Consider the following 19,309-nt stretch of genomic DNA (forward strand, 5'->3'; position numbering starts at 1 on the left):
GAAAAAAGAAAGAGAGAGAGAGAGAAAGATAGATAGATAGATAGATAGATAGATAGATAGATAGATAGATAGATAGATAGATAGATAGATGAGTTTGGGTTGGGCATGGGAATGCAAACTATACCCCAGCGCTCAGGGGACATAGTTTGGAAGCAGGCGCTGACGCAGAGGCCATGGAGGGGAACTGCTTACTGGCTTACTCCCCATGGCTTGTTCAGCCTGCTTTCTTATAGAAGCCAGGACCACCAGCCCAGACTCTACAGTGGGTGCCCCATCAATCACTGACTAAGAACATGCCCTATAGCTGGATCTTTTTTTTCCCCCGAGACAGGGTTTCTCTGTGTAGCCCTGGCTGTCCTGGAACTCACTTTGTAGACCAAGCTGGCCTCAAACTCAGAAATCCACCTGCCTCTGCCTCCTAAATGCTGGGATTAAAGGTGTGACCAGGCCGACCTATAGCTGGATCTTACAGAGGCAATTTTCCAATTGAGGTTCCTTCCTTTCAGCTAACTAGCTTGTGTCAAGTTGACATAAAACTAGCCAGCACAGTGAGTTTGAGACCAGACAAAGCTACATAGTGAATGAAACCCTGTCTCTGAATGACAAAAAGAATGCCTGGTGGTAGCCGGGCGTGGTGGTGCACGCCTTTAATCCCAGTACTCGGGAGGCAGAGGCAGGCGGATTTCTGAGTTCCAGGCCAGCCTGGTCTACAGAGTGAGTGCCAGGACAGCCAGGGCTACACAGAGAAACCCTGTCTCGAAAAACCAAAAAAAAAAAAAAAAAAAAAACAAACAAACAAAAAAGAATGCCTGGTGGTGGTGGCACACGCCTTTTAATCCCAGCACTCGGGAGGCAGAGGCAGGTAGATTTCTGAGTTTGAGGTCAGCCTGGTCTACAGAGTGAGTTCCAGGAGAGCCAGGGCTACACAGAGAAACCCTGTCTCAAAAAGCCAAAAAAAAAAAAAAAAAAAAGAAAGAAAGAAAGAAAGAAAAAAAAAAAAAGGAGAAGGAAGGAGAGGAGGAGGAAGAGAAGGAAGAAAAGGGGGAGGAGAAGGAGAAGGAGAAGAAGAAGAAGAAGAAGAAGAAGAAGAAGAAGAAGAAGAAGAAGAAGAAGAAGAAGAAAAGAAAGCTCTAAAGTTCTAATCGTGGTATACCCCGTAGGACACCTATTGTCATTCCCAATACACTCAGTAACCATCATGACCATCTCTGGTCTTTAGTTATTCAGCAGTGAACCTTGACTTCTCAGTGGCAAGTGACAGAAACCATACCAAAACCCCAAGCAAAGACTGGAATTTGTTAGCTAATGTAATGAAAATGCTTTGGGTATGTCTGGGACCAGGAACATAAACAATCTCATAAATTAGTTTTCCTGGCTCTGCATTCTTTATTTGGAGGGAGGGTGAGACAGGTTTTCAGTAGTCTAGGCTAACCTTGAACTCACTCGGAAGCTGAGCCTGGCCTTGAACCCCTGATCATCCTTCCTGCACTTCCTGAGTATGGGGATTATAGGTGTGCACCAACACAGGAAGTGCCTCTGCTTGGCCCTTCCCTTACAGCAGTAGAGCCACCAGCATCCCTAGTCTCGGCCTTTGGAACCCTCACAGCCCCAGGATTTCCAGAGCTCGTGTTTACTGTTACCCCATTTCCACCCCTGAACTATCACCATGGTTCAGACTGGCCAAGTCCAAGCCTCAGCCATTTAGAGGTAGGAGAATGGAGTGACTCACACTGGAGACCAGAAAGTTGGGACTATAACCAGCTGGCTTTCTCTACAGCCACCTGCTGAAGCATGGTACCGCCCAGTCAACAGTCACAGTGGTCTCTGCATGACACGGTCACAGGTCTGATTTGAGAAATTCCTGATTTGAGGCTTCCTCTTCCCGGGTAATTCTGGGTTGTGTCAAGTTGACAAAAGTAACCAGTCCACCCCTTACTATCCCCTTCTGTGCCTTGCTCTATTGTAGTCTCGTCTATGGTCACACCCTGTATGTGCTAAGTCCTCTAGTCTCTCCAGGCTTCCTCCTGCTCACCCAGCGCACCCATACCTGCTCGATGTCCCCTTTCTTTGGAGCCCTGTCAACCCTCTTTTTTGTTTTTTGTTTTTCTATCCATGGCAGCAAATCCATCAATCCATCTCTGCAGTTCTTTCTTGTAGTGTTTGTGTGTGTGTATGTGTGTGTGTGTTTTCATGGTGCACATGTGGAGGTCGGAGGATAACTTTTGAAAGTTGGTTCTTTCCTTCCAGCATCCTCTATGGTGTGGCCTAGGTATTGAACTCAGATTGCTAGGCTTTGCAGCAAGCATCTGTATTCACTAAGCCATATTGCAGGCCTGCTCTTTTGTTCTTTTGATTCCCAGCCACTGACTAAGTCTTCCTGGTGGTGATTCAGAGCTTGATGCTGTTCTGGGGACTACATGATGTCACATCCAAACTGATTTAGAATTGATATTTATGTCACCTGTTCCAGAGGCTGGGCCTAGCTTGGCCATTGTGTCTTCTCTAGTCCAGCAGATCTTGAGCTAAAGTGCACATGCAAAAATGATTTTTGGCCAGGCAGGCTGGCTTATGCTCTTATCAGTACTCTAGAGGCAGAGGCAGGCAGTTAGAAGCCAGTTTGGTCCATACAGTGTGTTGCAGGGCAGCCAGGGCTGTGTAGAGTAACCCTGTCTCAAACAAACAAAACAAACAAGGCCTTTTAGGATCTATGTCAGCCAGCACCTGCAACACCAGGTGCTGAGAGTGTAATTGGAAGGATGTCCCTAATAATGATGAGGTACCTAGAAAGTCCTAGGCCTGGGAGGTCCTCCAGACAGCCCCTAATGACTGTGCGGCCAAGACACTCCCAAAAGCTTCTAAGAGGAAGTGTTTGGGCTTGTCCCTACTAGGACAGCACTGTCACCACTCTGGAAAACCCCATGGTACTGTGCTAGAGGCCAAAACTCAAACCTAAAGGAAAGTCCCCCAGCAAGGCCCTACCACCCAATTTCCAAGGAGGTCTCCCCAGCAGAGGCCACCATCTAGGCTGAGTCCATGGGTGACTGCTCATCTGGAAGCCCAGCCTTGGATGTCAAGTTCTCTGAAAGGGAGGAGGGGAGGGCAGGGCTTGGCAGGAGTCCCAGGAGGAAGGAAACATAAAACAATCAAGGAAAAAAAATCCAGCCCAGGCCTGGGGTGGGCTCAGGCCACAGGCACTGTAGACCAAGCTGGGCTGGGACATCAGAGGCTCTCCAGGGGTGCACACAGCTCCTTCACCATTCCCAGAGGCCCTGCGACCCAGAAGGGGCCCTCGTACACCACTTGAGACCTCCATCATCCCTTCTCAGGGTCTTCCCTAGATTCCCCAAGATGACTGTCCCTGACATCTCTGGCATCGTGTCTACCTCTCAGGGCCCTATATTTCCAAGATGTGGAGAGCTGGCTCCAGCCCAACCAAGAGGAGGGGACTCCACTTAGTCTCTTCATTCTGTCCACCCTTGGGGGAGGGACTTCTGACTGTATCCTCTAGGGTCCGCAGAGGTCAGAGCCTAGGATGAGGGCAATTTCCAGGAAGAAGTGGCAGGGACGGGAAGGAAGGGCTGAGTCAGTCTGTGTGGTCATCTCCGTGGGGGAGGAAGCCGTAGGACTGGACCTCGTGGGTGCGTCCTAGGGCAGGGAGGCTGCAGGCTGAGAGTGAACTGAATCTCTCCTCTCACCGATCCATCACGGATTGCACAGACTTTCTCTGTGCCTTGTGGGCCCTAATCCTTAGCCACAATGGTGCCCCCAGGACCTTCCCAATGGGCAACTGGGATGTCCAACCCGAACACAGGGTCTAGCGTGGGAGCCATCCCCAAAGAGCTAAGCTAGTCCAGCCTCACCCCTACGCAGACCTGTAGCCTGGGGTGGGTGGAGAGGGGTTGTGTAAAAAGCTGGTTTAGTAACTGAAAATCTTACTTTATTTTTCTTTTGGTTTGAGACAGGGTATCGCTCTGTAGACTAGCTTGGAACTCAGTATATATAGCCCAAATTGGTCTAAAAATTATGGCAATCCTCCTGTCTCAGTCTTTTGAGTGCTGAGACTAAAGGCACATACCTCAGTGCCCCAACTAAAAATTCCATTCCATAAATGATTAACTGTGAGACACCAAATGGCAATGCCAGGTATGTCTGTCTGCACAATCCCATGTGTGCGCATCCCACCCAATGGGACTCTCTTCGGAGCCTGGGTTTCTAGCCTGTTTGTGAGTGGAGGAGAAGCCAAGCATCCTCCTCAAACCCTTGTACAGGGCAGAACCCAGGGCCAGGCCGTTCTGGATGGAGACCAGGCCTTTGTCTTGCTTAGGTTAACAGCAAGAGCCAAGGAGCCATCCAAGTAGCATGGACAGCTCTGAGCAAAAGCTTTTCCCATCCAGGGTGATGGAAAACAATTCCCAGAGTGCTCTGCAGCTCCCTACATACCCTCTCCAACCCTGCCCATCATCCACCCCCTACAGAGACCGCCCCAAAGAGCCCTGGGCTGGGTGCTGCCAGTACAGCCCTGGGCCTTGGAGAAGAACTTAAGACACCCCCCCCCACCTTCCACCCCTATAACTTCTGGTTTTGTTGCCAGCTCTGGTCCTGGATGCTGGAGTGTCTGAGAACATCTGGATCCCAGCTGGCATCTGGTGAGGGTCCTCATACAGTGTCATCCCCTGGCAGAAGACAGAAGGGAGACTGGGTAGATGTGGGGAGAGGGAGAGAGAGAAAAGTGGGCTTGCACCCTCCAGCCCGTCCATAGTTGAAACTAAACTTTTTATGGGCTTACAGCCCTCTGACCTCAACAGCCCCCAGCAGGCCCCGCCTCCCAACACAGTTGCCTTGGGGAGTAAATTCCCAACATACCTCTTTCGGGGACATATTCAAAGTTTAACTTTTACCCATACCACCATGTGGCCCAGGTCCCTTTCCAGGACTGGCCCTAGTTTTTCTCTATGACATCAGGCTAGCACTGATGCATCCTGTGGAACTGAGCATGAAGTACTGCCTGCCAACTGGAGATTAAGTACTGCCAGCTGTGCTGGCACACAGGGAGACAGAGGCAGGTGGGCTCTGTGAGTTTAAGGCCAGCCTGGTCTAGGTTCCGAGTCAGTCAGGGTTACCATGTAGTTTAAAAAAAAAAGCAGCTGGGCGTGGTGGCACATACCTTTAATCCCAGCACTCAGGAGGCAGAGGCAGGTGGATTTCTGAATTCAAGGCCAGCCTGGTCTACAGAGTGAGTTCCAGGACAGCCAGGGCTACACAGAGAAACCCTATCTTGTTAAAAAAAAAAAAAGGCAGAAAAAGATTAAATTCTTAGCTTTATTTCATTTTCCACTGATACTGGAACAAATTAACACAAGCTTGCTTGGTGGCTTAATACAGTACATCTGGGTCAGAGAGACAGCTCAGTGCTTAAAGTGTTGCTCATGCCGAGCAGCTGGGTGTGATTCCCTGAACCCAGTGTCAAGCAGTTCACACCACCTGTAATAAGGTCTTCCAGGTACCCTCAGAGGCTTCCCGCACACATCTCCACAGAGGCAGACGTACTCACGTCACTTAACAACAACAGTGGAGCCAGAGAGATTCTTTAGCATGTTATGTAGGTCAGTAGGCCAGTGAGGCTACAGTGAAGAAGGTGTTAGCATGGCTGTTGATTCTGTCTGTCACTGTCTTCTCCTGCTGTTGGAAGGTCCAGAGGTCCTTGGCCCTCGAGCCTTCTTTCATCTCTAAGAGTAGCATAATGGTGTCTCTGGCTTGCCCTTTCCTTCCTTACACTTTACAAACTTGACTTATTTATTGGTGAGTGTTCAGGTCAGCGGACAGCCTGTGGGGATGGCTCTCTCCCCCCACCATGTGGGTTCTGCAGCTCATCAGACTTGGGGATGGCAACTTTAGTTCATAGAGCGCTTATCGAGCAAGCGGGAAGCCCTGGGTTCTGTCCTGAGCACTGAATGGAACAGCCTGTGATGGTGCCTGTCCGAAATCCCAGAAGGGAAGCCGAATCCTTTCACCGGACCCCCCCCCCCCCCCGTTTCTCTTTTGACACAGGGTCTCATTATGCTGTAGCCTGTCTGGCCTGGAACTCACTGTAGACCAGGCTGGTCTCAAACTTGAAATAGCTGCCGTGCCTCTGCCTTTCTGGCTTTCTCACACTGGGTCACAGGCTCACTGCCAGGTGGCTTCGGATGCATCTTTTGTTTTTATTTTTAAGGGCCCTTGTAATTAAGTCTGGCTTATTCAGGACTTTTTTTTTTTTTTTTTTTTTTTTTTTTTCCGAGACAGGGTTTCTCTGTGTAGCCCTGGCTGTCCTGGAACTCTGTAGACCAGGCTGGCCTCAAACTCAGAAATTTGCCTGCCTCTGCCTCCCAAGTGCTGGGATTAAAGGGGTGCGCCACCACTGCCCAGCCAGGACAATCTTTCTTCCTTTTCTTTCTTAAAAAAAAAAAAATTACACTGAACGCAGAGTTAGATTAATCCCTGTGAGTTTGTGAGTTCAAGGCCAGGCAGGGCTACATAGTGAGTTCCAGGTTAGCCAAGGCTATGTAGAGAGACCTGCCAAAAAGAAAAAAAAAAAAAAAAGACTCTGAGCTTTCTTTTTTGGGGGGTTTGGGGGGTGGGGAGGAGGTTTTTTTTTTGTGGTGGAGCATGTGGAGATCAGAAAACAACATTTAAAAGTTCGTTGCCCCCTTCTTCCACCATGTAGGCACTAGAAATCAAACTGAGGTTTTGAGGCTTGGTCACAAGCACCCTTACACAGAGTCTTCACTCATAGTGGTCTTCTTTTATTTTAGGGCTTGAATTTACTACACAGCTGAGGAGAAACATTTTGAGCTCCTGATCCCCCTGCCTCCACCTTCTGAGTGCTGATGCCCCATCACATGCTGTTCAATCCAGTGCCCAGGGCTTCTCGTGGGCTCTGTAAGCGCTCCATGAACTAAAGTACATGCCTAACCTAGGATAATCTCTCTGTTAAAGTCAGCTGAGCAGGGCTGGGAGGTCAAGGAAGGTGCACTGCCTGAACCCAGGAGTTCAATCAATTATAATTCCTGGTAATTCCCTTTTCCCATATAACAAAATGGTCCCAGAGGTTAAAACGTGGGGCTCTTGATCTAGTGGTGCATGCGTGTGAGGGTAAGAGTATGTGAATGTGTGTGAGTTTGTATGTGTGTGTGTGTGTGTGTGTACATGTGTGACTTGGGATTAAACAGAAGGACTGACATACAGGGAATCTCACCGAGCTCCTCCGAGCTGTCCTCCTGGCCCAGAATATGGTCATCTTTAGGGAAGCATGACCCAGTCCTTCCCATTCTCCCCTCCTTTTTGGCTTGCCTGACATACTCCCCAGCCCTAGCATCCCTCCCTCCTATCCACACACTGCTTTCCGCATCTGCTATCTGGAAGGCAAGCATCCTGATTTCGCTCCTCCCAGCACTGTCCCCTTCTTTGCCTCACTCCTCTTAGCACTCATCCACCCGGAAGGGGATCAGCCTGTGCCTGGAACCTCGAATTTCTTGAATCCTGACTCCTCAGCTTCCCTAACCACAAGCAGACACTCAGAGAATTTACTCACAAAACGGAGCAATGAGAAGTTTCCCTCGGTTTGTCTCATCAGCTTTAGGACCTGTCCTTCAATAACCGTTTCTGATCCTGTTCTAAACCATCCACCTCAGAAACCACTTAGCAGGTCAGCAAACTCGTGCAAGTTCAGGCTGTGTCTGTCTCTGTTTTTCTCTGTGCTTTCCGACCCTGAATCTTTCTCGCATCCTTCATCACTCTCCTAGCTTAGGGTAAAATCTTCAAAACTCCCCTAGGTTTGTAAAACGCCTGCAAAGCCCAATTCATTCTTGAAGAGTCAGTACGGGCGCCTCCCGGGTCCTAGTCCTTCCGTCAAGGAAACCCATCCAAGGATGGTCAGAGATTTCTCAAGAATTCTTTCTTCCGGCCTTTGTTGGCCCAGTGCTTCTAGCCTAAAGTTTTTATTCCAACACGAACAGATGGCGTCCTCGTGTGTATCCACCCTTGTTACCCTTCTGTGATAGCCCTCAGTGGCCGGAGGCTGAGCCTCTAGAATCTTGGAATCCAGCTCTGAGCCTTTGCAGAAAGAAGAACCTGGGCGGTGCCGCGGTGGGCGGGGATGTGTGGGTGGGGATTCGAGAGGAGCGGTCCGGGATTGGCTTCTGGCTCTGGGGGCGTGGCTTAGGACCAAGGTCTGCACTGTAAGTTCCCAGGCCCTCCCTGGTCCTCTATCCTAGCCGCACAGCTCTGCTGCTTTGCCCGCGCTCCTCAAGGTGAGTTCGGACTGGGGTTTTTCAGGCCTCCCGCGGCTCCCTGGAGAGTGCTAGCCAGGCGGTGTTGTGTTCAGGCTCAGATCAGGTCCATTATCTGGGGTCTGGATCCCCACCCCCTACCCATGACCTCCCGCAGCGCTCAAGACGCTGTGCTGTCAGTCTCGCAGCTCCTGGTTATACTTCTATGCTGGCCAGAGACCTGGGACTAGGGAACATCCTCTCTTCGGCCCGTGTCCCCGCCTGGGCTGAAGGCTGTATTTTTAGCGGATGGTGAGGTGTCCTCCTATCTTTAGTGTTACTGAAATGGATCTGGGCCGCGCTGGGTAGCGCTTGACTGGGGATCTGGAGGGGTGGGCACAGGAACACAAGCCAGGGCTGAGCAGCCGGACTCCGGGGAGGGCGGGGGCCTGCACGTCCGAAGTCTGGCTGTGCGCCAAGCAGACATTGAGACTTCGCCCAGGCCGAGAAGCTCAGGCAAGGCAAGGCAAGGCCCCTTCCAGATATAGGAGTCCCAGACAAGGTCCCCGATAATTGCAATTCTACCTTCACCGTGGTCCGATTGTGCAACCCAGAGAAAGAGGGCCTATGGGCGATCCACCTCGGGCACTGGAGCACGCAGTTCCTCGGTGGGCGTCTGCCTGGAGCGGGTATGCTCGGTGGGACCCTAGAACCCCGGGTTATAGCAGGGACGCGCGCGCCACCTAGCGACATTCATTGTACTACAGAGAGATCGCTGCAGAAGGACCAGATTCTGAGCCAGTTCTATCAGGGCTGGCAGGAGGGGACCTAGAAGGGTTTGGTTTTTGTTCTTGATGCAACCTCTACCTGGAAGAGCCGAAGTGCTTGAGAAAATCCCTGCAGATATGTGCTGAATGTCCTTTGACATTTACTGTGGATTCGTCTATTGTGCAGAGGCCTCTTGTTTCAAGTATAGCAGTGGGTCAGCTTATTTTAAAGACAGGGAAGGTGAGTTCAGTCCCAGAGAGAAAAGGTTCATTGCTCAAGGTCACAGAGGCCCAGGTGGAACTAGATTTCAAACCCTTCCCCTTGGGCTGCTGGCAAGACGGCTCAGCGGAAGTCTTTTGCTGAGCAAGCTTGGAGGTGAGCTCCTTTCCCGAAACACTTAGAGATGGACTCCACAAAGTATTCTGACTTCCACACACATTCCGCATACTACGTACACACTCGAGAACGCACACACACTCATACACATACACATACACACACACACACACATTAAAATACACTCACACAGTAACAATAAATAAAACTTTCTAGTTTTTTCTTTTTTATTTTTAGAGGCAGGTTTTTTTGTTGTTGTTGTTTTTTGTTTTTGTTAGTTTTTAGAAGTAAACAGATCTCTAAGTTCAGCTGGCCTGGTCTACGGAGTGAATTCCAGGACCACCATAACCTTCTCAGTGAGCCTTTAGAGAAGGGGCAGACCTAGAGCTGGGCCTGGTGGCGGCGCACTTTCTTGGGGTTTTTTCTTGGTGGAGGGGGTTGAGACTTGAATGTTTGACAGGGTCTCACTGTCCTGAACTCACTATGCAAACCAAGATGGCCTCAATCTCACAGAGATCTGCCTGCCTCTGCCTCCCCAGAGCACTTATCACCTGCCTGGCCAGACCGTACACTTTTAATCCCAGCCCTTGGGAAGGGGAAGAAGGCAGTTCTTTGAATGTGAAGCCAGCCTGGTCTACACAGTAAGACCCTGTATTAAAAAAAAAAAAGTGGTGTGCAGGGGGGAGTCCATTAATTTTGAAGTGTCTGTGTAGGGGAGGGGAATTTTCATGAACATCCAGACTGAACGGGGGCTAACTATTCTCCATGACCAGAGGTGATCTGCCTCTAGGAAGTCATTTTCTCTGAGGGAGGCCCAGGGTTGCTGACCAGGGCAAGTCATAGAACTGGGGTGGCTTTCATCTGTGCCTCCCATTAGTGGAGGAAGCTCCTCCTGGCAGCCTGGTCCTAGTCAGAGCTCTTTATAGAGCTGCACACTTACAAGCTGGGGAAGTGGGAACCAAGAGATAAGACTATATAGGGGAAGCCTGAAGACTCGATAGCTTCTCTCCTGCTCCCCATCCCTATCACTGTGGCTATGGCCCCTTGCCTCAGAGACTGGACGTGGAGCAGCCTTGGTACCAGTGCCTTCCCTTGCTAGTTCGATGACCTTTGTAAAGTTCCTTAATGCGTCTGAGGTTCCAGTTCCACTCCATCAGCTAACTGAAATAGTAGTGGCACCCACCACAGCGTGCCTTATAAACATGTAAGGAATTCCATGGCAGGCTGGAGCTCCTCGTCCTGTGGTGGCCAGATCTTCTATTTAGAGTTGCTGGTTGTTGTTCCCAGTGTTCTCCTGGGTGGTTGATATGGGCCCCACCCTTCCCGTTAGCCTCTGTGCTCCTCACATCTGGATTTGGGTGGGAACATCTGGCTCAGAATGAGACAGCTGTCAGGGACGCCCAGTTTGCTGTGGAAACATCCAAGCTGTCTTGGTGATCTAGTGTGATGGAGTGAGGGTAGGGAAGGACCTGGCCCAGGCTCTCAGCAAATCTCCCCGTCATCACACTCTCCCTCAGTGGAAAGGAAGTCACCCAGTGCTCCACACCAGCAAAGAGAACAGATTAGATATTGTCAGCATGCCTTGCATTTGGGGCGGTGGTTACACGATTCTAAGACTTAAGAGTGTGTCTTCATCAGACAGCTTCCCTAGACTTCGGTAGAACACACCTTTCCCGTTGGCTGCAGGTGCTCTGGGGTTAGAGCTGTCCAGCTTCCATGGCTCAGCATGACTGACCTGGGATGTCTGGCCTTGGGGCGGGGTTTCCTGAGCGAGGTCCTGTGCTGGGATGGAGACAGTTAGGACTCTGCCCTGCCCTGCACCCTGCCGCCTCCTCCCTGCTCTTCCTGCTCATCCCTGGCCTGGGCAGCGGAAATGGTGGATGCCTCTTCAGCTCAGGTGTGGAGGAGGAGGGGCTCCCCTGGCTTCACTCCTGGCCCCGCCCCTAGCTGCTAAGCGAGCTTGGACCAGTTTCTTTGCCTTTTGTACAGGATTCTGCATGTCGACTTAAAGGAGCTAAAGGGGCCAGTCAAGCCCTCCCTACACCAACCCCCCACCAAGGAACGGGAGGGTGTACCTGCTCCACTTCCTTCTTGTTAAAGCAGTGACACCATTCACAGTGTATTTTTTCCACCTTAAAAATAGCTTTGTTTTTTTTTTTTTTTCTTGACTACATAAACAATACTTGCTTATTAAGAAACTGGTGACTGAGCCGGGCGTGGTGGCGCAGGCCTTTAATCCCAGCACTCGGGAGGCAGAGGCAGGCGGATTTCTGAGTTCGAGGCCAGCCTGGTCTACAAAGTGAGTTCCAGGACAGCCAGGGCTACACAGAGAAACCCTGTCTTGAAAAACAAAACAACAACAACAACAACAACAACAAAACAAAGAAACTGGTGACTGGGGTGTAGATCTGGGTTTTGGTTTTTGGTTTTGGATTTGGATTTATCTTGATTTGTGTTTTTAGACAGCATCTCTAAAAAGAAAACTGCATTTATATAAAACACTGAACAAGTGCACACTGTAGCAGCACATGCCCTGAATCCGACATACAGAGGCGGTTAGTATCACACACCCTGAATCTGACATACAGAGGCGGTTAGTGTCACACACCCTGAATCTGAGATACAGAGGACAGCCAGGGTAACACAGAGAAACCCTGTCAAAACAAAACAAAACAAAAGAAAGGTTCTTATCCAGGCTGGCATATATGGAGGTGGGTGGCAGGTGCAGCTTTTAATACATGGCACCATCTCAGGGCTGGTTAAAATCACTTGTTGAGTGTTTGGGAACTTGGGTTCCCAGCAATCACATGATGGCTCGCAACCATTTGTAACTCAAGTTCCAGGACAGGAGTACCTTCTTCTGACCCGTGGGCACCAGCTATGCATGCGGTACACTCACATGCCTGCAGGCAAAACACTCATACACATAAATCTAAAAAGAAAAAAAGTTAGTGACCCTTTGACCATGTTTCCACATTTCGCTTGTGGGAACCCAAAATGTAGCCTCTGCTCCCTGTCTGTCTCTGCTTCTCCAGCAAGGCATGGCCTCTGCCAGGAGCGACATGGAAACCCAGAGAGTTTGCATGTTCAAATGGGGATCATAGGAGGGTTGAGAATGCTAACCACCGTGTAACATCTGCACACCCTGTCCATCCCTCAGTGCTGCGACTGGGAGGCTGGTCAGACAGATTCCAGCAGACCCAGCCTCGCTGCTAAGGACCAGACCTCCAACTGGGAAGTGATGGGTCCAGTGTGAGGCACTGACCATTCACTCGGATGGACACCATCCAGCTCTGGTCCAGGCCTGGGCAGGAGAGGCCAGGCAGTTTCCAAACTCTCCACCCTCAGTTGAGTAGGGAATTAAGAGCAATGGTGAGATTCCCATACATTGAGGCACTCCCCATGTGTCAGGATGTATCTGATGGAGGTCAGGGATGAGAGTGAATACCTGGGCAGGAGCAATGAGCAGAACCAGGGACCAGGGATAGGAGTTTGTAGGATCTACCATTCAGATTCTGGGCCGCAGTGTCCCTTCAAAAGAGACTTGAGGAGGAGTATAGTAGTGGCTTACATTTTAACTGCAGCATTTGAGAGGCAAAGGCAGGTGGATCTTTTTGTGTTCCAGATCACAAGTGAACTCTAAGTCAACTAGGGCTGCATAGTGAAAGTCTGTTTAAAAAACCCAACAGAACAAAGCCAAGCAGGGCTGGGGGGCCTGGCATCATTCCATAAGATACCATGGACTTGTAAGGAAACATAATTTTTATTAGGTGTCCTCTAAAGAGAGCCCTGATACAGGGGGAGTAGAAATGAAGACATTATCAGAGATGCCTTTTTTTCCCTTCCTGAGACAGTGCTTTTTTATGTAGCCCTGGCTGTCCTGGAACTCACTTTGTAGACCAGGCTGGCCTCGAACTCAGAAATCCGCCTGCCTCTGCCTCCCAAGTGCTGGGATTAAAGGTGTGCGCCACCACGCCCAGCTGGGACTTGACTTTTTTTTTTTTAAAGATTTATTTATTTATTATATGTAAGTACACTGTAGCTGTCTTCAGACACTCCAGAAGAGGGCGCCAGATCTCGTTATGGATGGTTGTGAGCCACCATGTGGTTGCTGGGATTTGAACTCTGGACCTTCGGAAGAGCAGTCGGGTGCTCTTACCCACTGAGCCATCTCACCAGCCTGGGACTTGACTTTTTAAAGTTATTTTTATTATTATTGTGTGTTTGTGAGTGTGGGCACATGTCACAGCCTGCATGAGGAGGTCCGAGGACAACTCCCGGGACTCAGTTCTCTCCTACTGTGGTTCTGCAGCTCAGACTCTGGCCTCCAGGCTTTACCAGCAGGTGCTTTCACCCACCCAGCAATCTCCCCGGCCCCTTCCCCACTCACTGAGTTTTCTCCATCCCGTCATCCTTGTATACCTGTGGCTTTACAGCCAGAAGTTGGTATGTAGTCAAGGATGGCCTGGTACTCTTGATCTCCTTGCCTCTACCTTGCGAGTGCTGAGAATACTGGCTTGTGCCACCATGCATGCATTTATGTAACGCTGGGGCTAAGCTTGGGCTTCGTGCACATGAGGCAATCACTGTAACTGAGGCTACACCCCCAGCTCTTCTTGTTGTGTATTGTTTTTTTTTTTAATTTTTAATATTTTTTATTACATATTTTCCTCAATTACATTTCCAATGCTATCCCAAAAGTCCCCCATAGCGCCCCCCACTTCCCTACCCACCCATTCCCATTCTTTTGGCCCTGGCATTCCCCTATATTGGGGCATATAAAGTTTGCAAGTCCAATGGGCCTCTCTTTCCAGTGATGGCCGACTAGGCCATCTTTCGATACATATGCAGCTAGAGACAAGAGCTCCGGGGTACTGGTTAGTTCATCATGTTGTTCCAACTATAGGGTTGCAGATCCCTTTAGCTCCTTGGGTAATTTCTCTAGCTTCTCCATTGGGAACCCTGTGATACATCCAATAGCTGACTGTGAGCATCCACTTCTGTGTTTGCTAGGCCCCAGCATAGTCTCATGTTGTGTATTGTTTTGAGGCAGGGTCTCATGTAGCCTAGGCTGGCCTTGAACTCCTGATCTTCCTGTCTGTGCCTCCTGAGTGCGGGGATTATTGGTATCACCTCACTTCCACTTGCTTTGTCTGTTGTGTTCCTGCTCCTGATTTATGGGTTCCTTCATTCCAGCTTCTCAACTCTGGACTAAGAATCTTGGAACAAGAGCAAAACCCACTGCTGCTGAGGAGACTTCACCTCTGCCTCCAGCTCTCCAAAGGGACTCGCAGCCATCTAGGAAGAGAGCAGGGTGTATTCACCACCCTGTCTTTGTTGGCCTTTAATCTAACTTTATCTGACACCTTGGGCCAACTTTGATCACATCTCACCCTCTACTTTTTGTTTTGTTTTTGGCAAGAGTGGACATTGGCCCTCTGGAGCCTGTTTTGGACAGAGGGTGTTGAGAGGGTACTGAGGACTGAGCGGCCAGGACTGTGTGCTGAAGTCGCCATGTCCACCAAGGTTCCCATCTATTTGAAACGTGGCAGCCGCAAAGGCAAGAAAGAGAAGCTTCGGGACCTGCTGTCCTCAGACATGATCAGCCCACCACTTGGGGACTTCCGTCACACTATTCACATTGGCAGCGGTGGTGGAGATGACATGTTTGGGGACATCTCCTTTCTGCAGGGCAAGTTCCATCTCCTTCCAGGAACAGCGGTGGAAGAGGCTGAGGAGGATGGCAGCTTTGACCTTCCCTTCCAGTTTACTCGCACTACAACGGTGTGTGGGCGAGAGCTCCCTGATGGGCTGTCACCTCTGCTCAAAAACGCCATCTCCCTCCCTGTAATTGGTGGCCCCCAGGCCCTCACTCTGCCTACAGCCCAGGCTCCACCTAAGCCTCCTCGCTTGCACCTTGAATCTCCACAGCCTTCTCCACAGCCCTCCCCACAGGAGGCAGGAAATGTGGACGTCTGGAGGATTCCAGAGGCTGGCTCGCCCCACAATGGGATGAGCCCTGAGCCGGAGGCCGAGGAGCCCTTCCTGTCCCATGCCAGCTCCCTGCTGTCCCTGCATGTGGACCTGGGGCCTTCGATCCTGGATGATGTCCTCCAGATTATGGATCAGGACCTAGGCCGTGTGCAGATTCCAACATAAAACCCTCGGCTGGCCAGGCAGGTCACCCAGGCTGTGCTGATGCCTGGAGACATCTATGGACATTGGCCCTGACTTAGGAGTCAGGATCCCGGGTCACACCTACGGGTGCTGGCTAGTGACTGCCATTTTGAGCCTTTGTTTTCCCTTCTCCTAATGGACAGAGTATATCTTTGTTTTCATCTAACATCATCCACAGGGGACCCATGCAGATGTTGCCTTAAGAGACTCCTGAGTCTCTTTGGTCATTTGCCCTCACTGCCAATTGCCCCGTTTCCCTCGGGTCCCTGTGGGGAAGACTCTGCTAAAATGGAGCCCCCTCCTTTGTTGGTATCGTTGGCTCTGCTCCCCACTGGTCTTTGTGTTCGGGTCTGGGAGCACGGCATCTGGAAAGCGTGACATCTCCCGCCTTGTGTCCTGTCCCAACCCTTCCTCACATGACCAGGGGATTCTGGTCGCAATAAAACATGCTGCTGCTGGTGGCTGAGCATCCTGTCCCCTTGTCCTGGGTGTCCCTCTGAAGGTCGGCCAGTCTCCATGAACAGTGGGCTCATGTGGGAAAAGCCCACCCTAGAAGATTCCGCAGAGGTTGTGCCTTCCCTCCTGGATGTGGTCCTTCAGTCTGCACCCACATTGAGAAGGACATAGAATAATCTGCACTGGTTACGTTGTAGCTGTGACAAATACCTGATGAAAACAGCTTCAGGAGCAGGTTTACCCTGGTGCCTGGGTGCAGCCCAGTCCACGAGGCTGAGGAGTCACGGGAGCAGGGGCTTGAGGTAGCCACAGTCAGGAAGCCAAAAGTGATGTCTGTGGGTGTTTCCATTACTTTCTTTTATTTAGTCTGAGACTTCAACCCGTGGGATGGTACAGCCCACAGTCAGGTGGTCTTTCCACCGCCATTAACTAGATCTAGAAAGTCCTTCACAGACACCTCCAGAGTCTCACAGTGAGTCTGATCTCATTAAGTTGACCACCAAGACTAACTACCATCCAAACCAAGTATCGGGTGGAGATTGGACATTGATTTAGGTGTTTGGCAGGTAGGGGCTGGAAGGAGCTGGAGAGATGGCCCACTAAATGCGAATGCTGGCTGTTCTTACAAAGGGACTGGGTTCAGTTTATGTGGTGCTGTGACTGAACTCAGAACTTCTTTTTTTTTTTTTTTTTTTGGTTTTTGTTTTTCGAGACAGGGTTTCTTTGTATAGCCCTGGCTGTTCTGGAACTCACTCTGTAGACCTCGAACTCAGAAATCCGCCTGCCTCTGTCTCCCAAGTGCTGGGATTAAAGGCGTGTGCCACCACACCCGGCATGAACTCAGAACTTCTTGTATGCTAGGTTGGCGCTCTACCAACTGAATTACATGTTTGCCCTTCAATTAATGCTATACCATAGTTCTTATATTGCAAAAGATTGAGATGAGCTGATAAGGGAATGACCACATGAATGGGCAGAAATTCTGTATTTGTGATAAGACTTTTTATGTTTTCTGAAAAAAAGTGGGATGCAGTATCCCATGTGTCTATGGGTTCTACATTCATGAGCTGGACAAACCATGGGCCAACATACTTTTAAAAAACTGCAGGGGGGCCTGGTGAGATGGCTCAGTGGTTAAGAGCGCCAACTGCTCTTCCTAAGGTCCTGAGTTCAAATCCCAGCAACCACATGGTGGCTCACAACCATCCATAATGAAATCTGATGCCCTCTTCTGGAGTGTCTGAAGACAGCTACAGTGTACTTAAATAAATAAATAAATATTAAAAAAAAAAAAACTGTAGGGAACTAGAGATGGCCCACTGGTTAAGAGAAGTGGCTCCTTTTCCAGAGGACCAGGGTTCAATTCCCAGAACCCACAGGGCAGCTCACAGCCATAGGATGCCTCTTCTGGCCTCCCTGCCACCCCGCTCCACACCCCCAGCACCAAGCACATAAGTGATACACAGACATTCCTGCAAGCGAAACATTCATATGCATAACATATAATTTAAAAATAAAAAAAGTTGCACTCATAGTGACCTTCAGTCCTAGCACTTGAGAGGCAAAAGCAGGTGGATCTTTGTGAGTTTGAAGCCAACCTGGTCTACATAGTGAACTCAGATATGTAGATAGACCCTGTCTCAAAACCAAACAAAACCAAATACAAATAGAAAACGTAAAAGCCGGTGTACTGAAGGAGCATTTGACATTGCTAACGTCCAATAAACACTGTGTCCTTTGGGGCTTCCTTTTGACTATGGTATTTGAAGGCTGTGGTACCTAGACAAGCTAAAGAGGGAAGGTCCTGACTTCTACTGCCAGCTACCTCAGTTGGAGCAGGAACCTGAGGTCAAGAGTCCAACGCCTCAGGTTACCACTGACAGGAGCTCCCTGTGTGGCTGGTGTCTGACACCGGGATCTGGGAACCCAAGGCAATATCGCCCTCCTCCTGTGGCTCCTCCAGCCTCAGCTTGGGTCTCAAGTGAGGCTGGATGGGGAAGGATGTAAGAAAGGTGCCTCTCTTACCCCACCCAGCCCACCAGAAGAGAGGCTCCCTCAGCACTGAGGCTGCAGGGAAGTGAGACAGCCCTTAGCTCTTACAGGCTCTGCCAGGGCCTGCAGCTGACATTCCATGCGGTTGGTAGCCAGGTGTAAGCTTTGGGTGGGTCTGTAGTGGTTTGAATATGGTTGGCCCAGAGAGTGGCCTTGTTGGAGGAGGCGTGTCACTGTGGGGGTAGGCTTTGAGAGAGCTTCCTCCTAGCTACCTGGAAGCCAGTCTTTTCCCGTTTGTCTTCTGAATAAGATGTAGAACTCTCAGCTCCTCCTGGATGCTGGATGTCTACCTGGATGCTGCCAAGCTTCCTGCTATGATGATAGACTGAACCTCTGAAACTGTCAGCCAGCCCCAATTAAATATTGTAATTCTAAGAGTTGCCTTGGTCATGGTGTGTAACTAAGATAGATAGGGTCCCATTGAGCCAGGTGTCTATAGTGGGTCAAAGATAACGTTGGGTTTTGGAGTTGGTTTATACAGAGCCGCTGTGTAGTGTGAGCTTAGGTTTTTCAAAACTGACTTTATTTGGGGTTCTTAACCCTCCCTTTTAGCCCACCAACCAGAGGTAGGGAAAAAGCAAGGTTAAAGGCAAAGGGAGTTGTGGACCTGATTAGATGTACTTGCTTTGGGCGATTCCACTCTTCCGTGTCAGGATACCAGCAGCCCAATTCAATAGCAAACAACAAACTCGAATCAGTAGCAGTGGCACAATCCAGCAGGAACAGCCAGGCTCTGCTGAAGCAGCCAGAGTCAGCCAGGATACCATGAGACGTCGTCGTTTAGCGAGTGAGTTTCTCCCTATGAAGTGAAGACCAGTGAAGCATTAATGGTGTAGCCAGGCAAGAACTCCCTCTCATTGTTTGTGGGGTTCCAGTTATATTCTTTCTAAACATCACACACTCTCTCAGGTGTCTGTTTTCGGCAAAATATTACATGTCCTCTCACAAGACAGCTTCCAGAAAAACATCACATGACGTGACTAAGTTGTTAAGGAAACCAGAAGTTTCCACTTCAGTGGAAGCCTGGGAACGTTTGCTGTTTGTTGCTATTGTCCCTCAGGTTTTCTATGTAGCCCCAGTGGCTTGGAGCTTGTGTAGCCTGATGGGCCTTGAACTTGTGGCAATCCTCCTACCTCCTAAAGAAAAAGGACAATCTATGCATACATATACATATACATATGCACATATATATCAGGTCCAAGGCAGACAGAGAATAGAGGCTTCTAAATCCATTGAAACTGAGGTTTGGTGACTTGGTTAGAAGCTATTTCAAA

General features: G+C 49.9%; 1 protein-coding gene across 1 annotated transcript; it reads left to right on the plus strand.

The window, feature by feature from the left end:
* Positions 1-8,194: 8,194 nt before the first annotated feature.
* Positions 8,195-17,745, plus strand: Cdc42ep2 (CDC42 effector protein 2). The gene is made up of 2 exons (XM_021152293.3): positions 8,195-8,288; positions 14,547-17,745. The coding sequence occupies exon 2, from the start codon at positions 14,865-14,867 to the stop codon at positions 15,507-15,509; it is 645 nt and encodes a 214-aa protein (XP_021007952.1). The 5' UTR covers positions 8,195-8,288; positions 14,547-14,864; the 3' UTR covers positions 15,510-17,745.
* The last annotated feature ends 1,564 nt before the right edge of the window (positions 17,746-19,309 follow it).

The sequence above is a fragment of the Mus caroli genome, unplaced genomic scaffold (assembly GCF_978045245.1).
Source record: "Mus caroli unplaced genomic scaffold, Mus_caroli_1 scaffold_20, whole genome shotgun sequence".
Lineage (NCBI taxonomy): Eukaryota > Metazoa > Chordata > Mammalia > Rodentia > Muridae > Mus > Mus caroli.